Source organism: Meles meles, chromosome 1 (assembly GCF_922984935.1).
Source record: "Meles meles chromosome 1, mMelMel3.1 paternal haplotype, whole genome shotgun sequence".
Classification (NCBI taxonomy): domain Eukaryota; kingdom Metazoa; phylum Chordata; class Mammalia; order Carnivora; family Mustelidae; genus Meles; species Meles meles.
Window position 1 is genome coordinate 184,207,991 of NC_060066.1, and position 10,911 is coordinate 184,218,901.

General features: G+C 43.6%; 1 protein-coding gene across 3 annotated transcripts in view; it reads left to right on the top strand.

Moving 5' to 3' along the window:
- Positions 1 to 7,485, top strand: part of FOXJ3 (forkhead box J3) — a 147,772-nt gene extending 140,287 nt beyond the window's left edge. For all 3 annotated transcript variants that reach the window (XM_046010439.1, XM_046010441.1, XM_046010440.1), the window contains 2 exons: positions 2,359 to 2,466; positions 4,489 to 7,485. In XM_046010439.1, coding sequence (XP_045866395.1) covers positions 2,359 to 2,466; positions 4,489 to 4,604 — 224 coding nt within the window. In that variant the 3' untranslated portion in view covers positions 4,605 to 7,485. The remainder of the gene's footprint in view (positions 1 to 2,358; positions 2,467 to 4,488) is intronic.
- The last annotated feature ends 3,426 nt before the right edge of the window (positions 7,486 to 10,911 follow it).

The following is a 10,911-nucleotide window of genomic DNA, read 5'->3' on the forward strand; positions in this document are numbered from 1 at the left end:
GTTTGCTGCCTTCAGCCTGAGAATATGCTTCAAAAAGAAGGAGTTTATTGGGGCACCAGATTGGCTCTGTTGGTAGAGCATGCAACTCTTGATCTTGGGGTCGATGAGTTCAAACCCCAGGTTAAGTGTGGAGCTTACTTAAAAAAAAAAAAAAAGGAAAAGGAAAAAAGATAGGAAGTTTGTTTATTCATTTCTACATACCCAGTGCCTAGAGCAAGCCTATAACATAAATAACTTCTTGAATGAATGAATGGTCATTCAACAAGAGTCTACTTCCAATAAATGTGATTAGATTTTTAAATTCTCCTATGTTCTAAATGTTGTAGGATCTCAGAAGTCCTTGAAAAAAGTACAGTGGAAGTTATTTTTTTGTTTAGCAGGTCCAGGTTGACTCATTATTTAGAATAGAATGAGAACATGAGAAAAAAAGAGGAATAATGAGAATTTCTTTATGAAAATAAAAGTGTTAGGAATGTGACAATTTCAAAAAGTCTATTTAATGTGGGTGACATGTTTATTCCTGTGGTCCTTGTTTATTCCTCTAATTCTTTTCTCGTTGTTACCTCACTCCCCTTTTAAGTTAAGAATTACTAAGCCAAAAACAATACATACACAGAATTTCCATAAAAATCAGTTGTCTTTTGATTGTGATTTGAGCTCTTGCGGATGAGTAGAAAGAGAACTAAGATTTTATAACACAGGCTGAGAAGTCACTGATGAACCAGTGAGTGAGTTACTGAGAGTGGCGTGGCCTCTCCAGCCTGCTGCAGTTTTAGGTGTGCTGGCCACTCATGTGAAAGCTGATCAGCACTTGGGGGTGGGTTTTTTTCCTCTAAGAATATCCCAGAGCTACAGGTTAGTGTAACTCTTCTATCTTTCCTTCCTAAATCTTCAGTATGGTAAATTGGTCAGAGAGCTTAGTTCTGACTGTAAACTTCACCTATTAAAAGGCATGTCGTCTTGGGAGGCAATGGCTGGAAGTCAGAAGCACTGGGTTCTGTTCCTGGTTCTGTCTCATTTTCTCTCTAGTTTTATGTCCTCATATGCATGAACAGAGGTAGGCCTGAATTAGGCTGTCTCAGAGGCTGTTCTAAGCGTGGACAGTCTTGACATTCTGGTGACAGGTAAAAACTTGTGAGTAGCCAAATAGTGTTTTCCTGCCTTGAGTCTCTTTTTAGTTGCCTCTGGGAGAATGGTTGCTGTTTACTAGTTTGATTACAGTATTGTTAGATGCAGTTATAATTTGTGTGATACAAGGGATACCTAAAGGAGAAATAGCCTTTCCAGTATTCCAGATGTTCCATACAGTGTGAGCCAGTGTTATGCTGCTTCTTCCCCAGGAGCAGTTGGGGGTAGGCATGTGATGTTTGCTCTCTTCCCTTTGACTTTGCATTAGGATGCAGTGTAATTGACATTTTAGAGCTGTTCTATTTAATGGCTCCTGTCGACAAAAATACATTAATTTAAGAATCTTCAGAAAAGCCATTCAAATGAGATGTTTCCCATCTTCTCACTTTTTTTTTTTTTTTAAGATTTTATTTATTTATTTGACAGACAGAGATCACAGGTAGGCAGAGAGACAGGCAGAGAGAGAGAGGGAGAAACAGGCTTCATGCTGAGCAGAGAGCCTGATGTGGGGCTCAATCCCAGGATCCTGGGAGCATGACCTGAGCAGAAGGCAGAGGCTTAACCCACTGAGCCACCCAGGCACCTTGCCACCTTCTCACTTCTAAATAATACTTTTTTCATCACCTTTACTTGGTATAGCTCTTTTAAATTTGTGCAAATCTTTCCTGTCACTTTGTGCCTCCGTTCATTTTGTTAATCAGCTAGGGTACACAGAGGTAAGTCTATTTTGAAAGTGAGAAAATCAGGGAGAGAGGTACAGTGGTTAGTAGAAAGAGCCTATGATCTAGCAGAACTGAATGCTAGTGCTAACCCTGTCAAACTGATGTGCCTTTGGGCACATCAGCTTAGTCTTTCTGAGCCTCAGTTGCCTCATCCATAAAATGGGGATAATCCCTGTCTTGCCCTCATTTTGGACTTAGTGGGAGGCTCAGATGATAAAACCATTATGAAAATGCTTTTGAACTGTTATGAAGTGTGTAACAGCAACAGTAAAGATGACTGGAGGCTTCCAGACAGAAAGAGGCAGTGCCAGAATTAGCATCAGTGTACTCACACTCAGCATGGTACCACCTTTGGTGTTAGCATCTGAAAGGAGTAATTTTTCTTTTCCTTTTCTTGCCTTACCTGCTTAATTTAGTTCTAGGTAATAATTTTATTAAGGTTTTAATGTTTGACTTGTTTTATTTATGTAAGTATGTTTTCCTTCATTCTGCTTTTCATTCTGATTAGGAAATTTGTATATAGACTCCAGGCAAAATCTCCCTCCTTCAGTGATGCCGCCCCCTGGTTACCCTCACATCCCACAGGCACTCAGCACTCCAGGAACGACAATTGCAGGTAATTTGGGGTGTGTTGCAGTTGGTACTCAGAGAGTAATATTAAAAAGACTTTAGCTGTCCCATTGTGAGCGAGTCTGTTCAGGAGGGAGTGAACTCCTGGGTAAGGGAGGATAGGGTGACAATCTTACAGTTACTTGGCTTCAGTGACAGGTGAAGGGATTCAAGTGTCATTTGGTGTTTGGACCATATGACCTGAGTCTCTCTGATGTTGTGATTCTCATTATTATCCTGCCTCTCTAAAGTGGTCCAGGGGCATTAGAGCTTGTCCTGGGGTCTTAGGGATCTCTGTGGCTTTTTGACTCTGACGCAGCTTGAGTAGGCTTAAGAACCCGCTTTGGTTAGCTTCTGTATATTCTGCTCCATTCCTTCTGATATCCCCCCAGCTCTCATTTCTGAGGAAGTCTCTTACAGAGGAGTAAGTTGCAGGAGTTGCTGCTAGTTCATAAACTGTTCCCCCTGGGTTTCTGAATGCAGGATAAGTTATATTTTCAGGACAGCAAAGGCAGGCACATGGTTAGAGATAGAAGGTAGCTTAAGGATGATCTAGATGAGGAAGTGCCAGCTCAGGAGTAGAGATACCTTGCCCAGAGCTGCCAGTTTGCTATAACCAAACCAAGACTCAAGTCTTGATATCTGGATTTAGAGTTCGTTGTTGATTTTTCTTATGTACCATGCTGCCCTTCACGTGGGCTGCTCAGGGAACAGAAAGGTCATGTGCAGATGTGAATTTAAAACCTCCAGAGAAGTGTGTGCCAGGTAGTATGGAGGAAGACTTGTGACCAAGTAACCTGTTCTTTGTTGGCCAAGGAGGAATAAGTATTATCTGTCCTCAGCACTCACCAGGAACTTGTAGGTGGCAAGATCTGGTAGTTCAGACTCTGGAACCAGATTCTCAGGGTTTGCCTTCTGGTGCTTTGCCACTTGATAGCTGCCTTAACCCTCCTGGCTCATGAGGCCTCTTTGTCTGTTAATGGGAACTTACAACATTGCCTAACTCCTAGGGTTGTTAAGAGAATTAAATGAGGATTAGATGTAGGACACTTAAATTTAGCACCTGGTGCATAGCAAGGAATTTATAAGTTAAAAAATAAATATAGGCATTTCTTCTATACTGCAATATATTGAAAATCTTAGCATTTTATAAAATGATGCATTAAAAATTACAGGGCTTATAAGAAAAATGAAATTAGCAGCAGATTGCTTGAAACTTTGTAATCGGATCAAGCAAATCAAAGAAAACTGTAATAATCCAATGAAAATTCCACATTAAAAGGATATGTTTAATTCCTAATAGAAGAATGAATTCTGCAAATAAATAGAGGTTATTACTTGAGAAAAAAGTCTGGTTTGGAAGGGGGTTTGTCAAAGCTGTGGAGACAAGGGCACAATGCACCAAAATTGGGGAGCATGAGCTGTACACGACCACAGTAACCTAAGGAGAGTGTGGAGAGGGTGGGCAACCTGTTCTCCACTCTGATCTACCGTGGCTTCCCTGCACTCAGCTGTTTTGATGTTCTCTGTGTTCACCCACTATTACTTGACTGCCCAAAAGTTAACTTGCTAGTGAGAATTCAGGATGACCCAGTGTGACTTCACTGGTACACTACATCATTCTCCCTTTACCATTCTCATGGGAGCCAGTTCTTGTTACTGAAACGTACTGATGCAGGACAGACAAAGGGCTGCATCAGCGTTTGGGCACCCTAGTATTCTTTCTGTGCCCTCCTTGCTACCTCCTGGTGGAATCAAAACGGGTGTGGATTTTGGAATCAAGGGAACTGAATTCAAATCTCTTCCCCTTACTAATTGTATGACCTTGGGTAACTTGCTCCATTCTCTTTAACCTCTGCCCTGTTGTTCATAAAATGAGGGTCATAAGAGCTACATCGGTGAAGGCTTCTGGGTAGATTAGGAAGATAATAGGCACCGAGTGCCTGGCACAAAGGAAGTGCTCAGTAGGCGTTCATTTGTTCCTTTCTTCATTACCCAAGTCACTGCTGACATTGCTTCCTTCTTCCAGGCCATCACGGAGCCATGAACCAGCAGCACATGATGCCTTCCCAAGCCTTCCAGATGCGGCGCTCTCTGCCTCCGGATGACATCCAGGATGACTTTGATTGGGATTCAATTGTGTAGAGCTTGTTTCTGCAAGGCACCAGACCCCAGCATCACCTTTCTGTGCAGTGAAGGGGAAAGGTTTAAGAGAATCCAGTTGAGAAAACAAAGTTGCTAATCACTTTACCGATGTTATCAAAATTTCTTTTGAAGACAATCAAAAAGATTTTAGCTGGATAACTTACTGCTTTTATCTGACCCAAACAAGTACTACATGTTTGTCTCCCTGCCAGCTGCCCTACGTAGCTCCTAACTGTTGTGTGATTTGAACGGCTTTTGCATATTTGTGTCAGTTTGATGTTGACCACAAGTGCCAGACTGATTTTTCAGACGGAGCCTATTTTGCTGCAAGCAGTTTATAGATACAAATGTGTAAATACATGTACAAAAATTACTGAAAGGCTTCAGTTTTTCTAATTGGATTACTATGTCTTGAAAAGAAAGTTACTGTGAGTTTTTATTCCTTGTTAGGCTATTTTCTGCAGGATGCATTTAACTGATAGAGGGAACTGAAAGGAAATAGATTTTTTTCAAAGCCCCGTTCCCCTTATTTAATCTTTTTCAGAAATGTGGGTATTGAGTTCTATTCAGTAAGTCAAAGAACCCAGAGTTTGATACTCTCCAAACAATCCAGAGGGGCATGTTGTTCCTGAGCAGCATAAAGGACTGACCAAATTTGTTTTGATGTTTGGGGAATTACAGAATTTATGTTGTACCTTGTCAATGTCTGTTTTCCTAAATCTGCATTAACAGTTCTGAAATGTATTGGATCGGTTAGCAGCTGGGTATTGCTTGGCTCTTTAACAAAATCATTGCCTCCATATTCACTCATGTATTTATTATTCAAAAGTGTTATTTTAATATTTATTGCTACCTTCTGTGAATGCTCAGCTCCTGTATGGTTCATTAAGGAGAAGTGTGGTGTCTGAAAGCACAGAATTGTTTTACTTAAGAGTTTACAGACAAGACAATCAGAGATTGTGTCGTTCTCTTTATCGTCGTTCCTTTTACCATGTGAGTATATTTCTCTATCTTAGCATTCCTGCTGATTGAGATGTATAAGCGATATAGAATTTTTCTGGAATTCGAATCAGTTCATTTGGGCAATAGAACAGCAGGGCACTGTTGATAACGCGAGTTTCCTCACTCATTCTGTTTCCATTTAGGAAGCACTGAAAGGAGGATAGAGCCACACACAGATTTTATTTGCCTCAGTCTTCAGTGCAGATACCCTTAAGCCGTCTGCTGTTTCTGTTGTCCTGTGTCTGTGTACGTATGACGTTGGGTTACTTTGAAATACAGCGTGCCTCCTTGGGGTTTTTATTAGTTGTTTCTTGTTTTGTTTCATATTGTATCATAGTTACTTTGCATAGATTGATTGTCTTAGTTTTATAATAAAAGTAACAGAAATGAGATTTTTTTTAAATGAATAGATTTTAAATTGGTTCTTTAGACCATAAAAAAGGCAGAATTTCTTTCAGTTATAATGGGGGAATGATATGTTCCATCAAATCAAGTAGTAACTGTTCACTGGTTGCTTTTTAGCATCTCTCATCTCTGTCAGCCATGCTTTAAGTCACTTTAATTAGCCATAGTGATAATGTGGTTGAGTGTTCTCTACTTGAACTAAACAGATAGACATCTTTGTTTCTGTATGTGTGTATGTGAGAGTGTTTGTCAGCGTGTGTGGATTTTTTTTTAATGGAATGTTGCCTTTAATGAATCACTGGGAAGCCAGTCATAGTAAAGGCTGGTGAGGTTGGGGAGAAAGGAAGGGCTTTATGTTCTTTTGTTTGGACCCTGCTTGGAATGAGAAAAGAAGCTCAGTTCCAGCCCCTTGGATCAGTGAAAATCGGGAGGATTCTGGCAAGGCAGCCAACAGGCCCCTTAAACAGATCAGAGGCAAGATGAGATAGCAGCCTGCAGAGCAAAAACTTGAAAAAATTGGGGGGGGGGGAGGTTGGATTTTCAATAGCCTGCTCAAGTCACTGTTTTCTGGATACCAAAATAGCTGTTTTGAAACTTTAAATTGCTTGGGTAGCAATGTGCACTTTAAACAATTTGGGTATTGGAATGCAGTCTTACCTTGAATGATTTGAATAGAAACCACTGATGAAGATTTTACAAATTTTGTGAAGCGAATTTCCTATTTGGCAATCATTTACTGATTTGCAGTGATCAATATTTCTATGAGAATTTAAACTTACCACAAATGGCCCTGGAGGCAGAGCCTCCACTCAGACCCATCACACTTTTGATTCTGGGGGCCCAAGAGCCTAAGACAGGCCTTCTGATGGGCTCCAGCCAGCCCAAGCCATCTGGTGGGGTGCAGAGCATCCCCTCTAGTGGCTGTTTCAGTTGGTGGTTGTTCATGCAGAGCAAGTTCTGTTTTGGGTCTAAATTGACTGAAGACTTTTGGGGAAAAGAATAATAAATGCATATAATCAAATGGGGGTACTCTGTCCAGGAAAATAATCCGACTGGCATTTGTGGCAGTTTTTGAAATGTAAATGTATTCATGTGTGTTCTTGTAAATACATGTCTCTCAGATGTCCTTTGAAGTGGGAGGGAATCAATCCGGGGATTATTTCAAATGGAATAGAGTATTTTGATATTGTTCATTCAGAGGGTGATGTGTACATATCTATATTGTATATATGTGATGAAAATGCATTGGCTTTTTGTGCAAACACAATCTGCTCTCTGTACTGCTGTTGGACAGTCAGTGTTTTAATGTTTCTACAGTTTTGCTATTGCACGATTTCATATTTTGCCTCTATGATGAACGGCACCCATTCTTTGTAACTGTTTAGTGCTGTAAAGAAATACCCAAGTGTCATTAGGATTGTTGCTGCCAGAACTGATATGCATGAATGGCACTTAAAATAAATATATTATGTTAACTCTATCTACAACACCAGTTGGTCTGTGTCATTTGCTACAATTGAGGGAACAAGATTGGAGCCAGATCCGATGCAGAAACTTGCAGACAGTCCTTGTGGTCTTGGAGATCGTGTCCCGTGTGTTGTTGCCTTTAGGAGTATCTCACTAGCTCTGTGAACTTTTCAGTGCCTTCAAAACGAGCATAATACCTATCTCCTAGAGTTGTAGTGGGAGTAAATTAATTCATGCATTTAAACATTTAAAATAGTACCTGGAACATGAAGAAATACTCAGCATGTGCCAGGTGCTGTGCTAAGTAGATACTGTTATCCTCATTTTACAGTGTGGTTACAACTCGGAGGTACCGTGGCTTACCCAGATCCTTTATTGGGAGTGACAGAACTGAGTTTGAACCAGGTCGTTTGATTCCAGTGCCATGTTCTTTTACACCAGCCTCTGTTAGTTTCAGGAAATTCCCTGCCCTACCCATATGCTTGACCCCATTCTTGCCCCCACATCAGCCTTCCCAGGAGAAAGCCACAACTCCTGCCCCTTTAGCGAGTGCAGACTTACCCAGGACAGCCAACAGACACCAGCTCATGCGGACAGCACAGGGGAGCCGCTCTGAAGGTATACCCTGGCAAGGCAAGGTTCTGGCGGTGAGGAGTCGGGTTATGCTGAGGGCTGAGGCAGTGGTCGCAGGAGGGCCTCAGCCTGGCATGGGCTACTTAAGTTGAGTGTTGAAAGGGTCCTGGACAGACAGGAGGTTTTTCCATTTATACCACTGCTCTGAGCCAGGCACAGAAGCTAGATTAGCATAGGAGTGGGGATCACAGCGGAAGTGATGGTTTTGCTGGTAAAGACCCAAGCACAGCAATCCTGTGATAAGTGGTGGGGTTCCAACTTGACTGATAGGGAAACAGGTTCAGAGGCTAAGTACTGAACAGACCAACAATACTGCTGGAAGTAGATGTGAAGCTGCAGTCTGCCTAATTCAAGAATGGGAGGGCTTCCTACCAATCCCATAATCCTGCTCAGAGCCTCTTCCTGCTTCTAACTGTGAACCTGTATTATCATTTCCAGGAAAAGCTATTTATTGCAATTTACCACTGGGGAAACTGAGGCTCAGAAAGTTTAACTTGCTTAAGTTCTCATAGCCAATAGAGGACTTGGGATAATTCAGTCTGGCTCCAAGTCTCCTTTCTTTCTTTTTTTTTTTTTTCTTTTTTTTTTAAAGATTTTTATTTATTTTAGAGAGGGACAGTGAGAGAGCATGAGAGGGGGGAAGGTCAGAGGGAGAAGCAGACTCTCCATGGAGTTGGGCCAAGGCTCATTTCTTTTTACCTCATTGCCTTCCAAAAGGGAATTTTCCCAAAGCCAGAGATAATGTCTACCCACCAGTGTCTGTGTGTCTCTGGGAGGGAGGAGCTCTGTTTTCCTCCCATTATAGGTAAATCGTGGTCATTAGCAATGCCTCGGAAAGGCTGTAGTAGGGGCTCTAGTAGGGGCTCGGTTATATCTAGTCACTTTGTGCTGATTCAGGCACAGCTGAAGTGCAACTTTGGGCTAATGAAATGAAAAAAGTAAACAAGATCATTAAGATGCATGTTTAGTTCTCAAGGCTTTGACATGTTCCAGTGTGCAAAGGGCTGCTATTTATAGATGTGCACTTACCAGCTGGATGAAGCAGTCCCATGAAAGCCACGGAAGCATCGTTCGCATTCACGTAAGGCTTGACTGCATCTAAACACCCTAGAGTCATAAGTATCTTGAAGGCCTCAAGCTAGAAGCAGCCTTTGAAATCATTTAAGACAGTCCCTGCATTTTGCTGTTGAGAACACAGACCCAGAGAGGGAAGTGGCTTGCTCAACGTCACATATCCAGAGGAAACTTTGGGGAAGGGAGGAGTCACCTACTTGGCAGGAATTTAAAACTCCTACGCACGTCGTCTTACTTGACCTATGCAGGGACCCGACTTGGTGTTACTAACCCCATTTTACAGAAGAGAGGCGGGCACCGCACTGCTGCCTCCTGAGCATTCGTTTGAAGCTCTCCAAGGCAGTTGTGCACAGCCGGCCAACAAGAGAGACTGGGAACACTGACTATCCACTGCAGTGAGTGTGGGGCCCTCTGTGGATGTGAGGTGGCCGCCGAACCTGAGACTGTAACCCATAGCTGCTTCCCTGTCCTCCTGCCCGCGTGAGCACTGCATCCGCACCAAGCACAATCCATCCGCCAGTGGGTTCTGTGTGACCGGGCCTTTGGATGCAAGTCAGCCACCTCAAAGGCAGACTTGAACCAAGAATTAGAAAAACTGGCCATGTTGGCCTTATTCAGACTTGGCGTCTTCATCCCCAAACTGCCAAGGGCATTTTCTAGAGCGATTTTGAACTTCCCTCCCTTTGGGTCTCCCTCCGTGTATGATGTGTAACTGGCCAGCACGTGCAGAGCGCAGACCTGGTGGGCGGCTGCGGCAGAGCCAGAATGCAGCCCCGACTCAGGGCCGTCTCCAGCCTCCCACTCACAAGCAGTGTCCCTAAGTAATGCTGACCCTGTAGTACAGAATAGGACAGCTACCTCTACTTGTTAGTTAATATCATTTCTCCCAAGCCCCGTGGAGATGGTATTTACTCTCTGAAACAGCTGTGTGGTAGTTAGTATTCTCAACCTCAAGTTGTAAATAAATCTGAACCATAAAGTGAGTAAGTCACTTTGGCTAGGGTCATCCAGCTCGTAAGCAGTAGAAATGATGGTGGTAATAATAATAATAGCAGTAGTAGTAGTAGTGGCAGCAGCAGCAGTGACAGAGCTGGGATTTCATACGTAGGGCTCCCAGCCACCCTCTTCACCACAGTGTGTTGTCAGTTACCCGCTGTCCTGTCCTTCCCCGCTGTGCCCGCTGCTGCGGGGGCAGAGCACGGGAGCCTTAGAACAAAGCAGTCAGGCTGCAGTGAGCACGGAGGCCACCAGAGGGCGCAGGGCTGACAGCTGTGTGCCTTTTCCGTTTCTGAAGGTCGCCTTTCCCACTGGGGGCTCTGCTCTCTTTCTCCACAACCCCCAGGGCCGGGGCCTCCCAAAGACAGGTAGGGAGCCCAGTGGCGAGCCCCCAGAATCTCCTCCCACATCAGAGGTTGCTAGAGGGAGCCAAGGAGCCCCTATAGTTCTCATCACTAAACATACTGGTGGGGCTCACTGCAGAGCTCAACTGCCGAGCTGCCTCTGAGCCTGCTGCCCTCCTCCAGGCTCCCAGGGCAGAGTGGGAGAGGTCACCCCACCTCCAACTACAAACTCTGAGTGTCCTGAGGCTCTGCCTTTCTGGGAGCCGCCGACGCTGGAGGCTGGCAGTGTTTTGGCCGGTGCAGAGAGGGCTGTGGCCTGGCCAGCCACATACCTTGCCCTCTCAGCCCTGCCTCAGCCTAAGCTGGCTTTGGCGTCCCCACACACT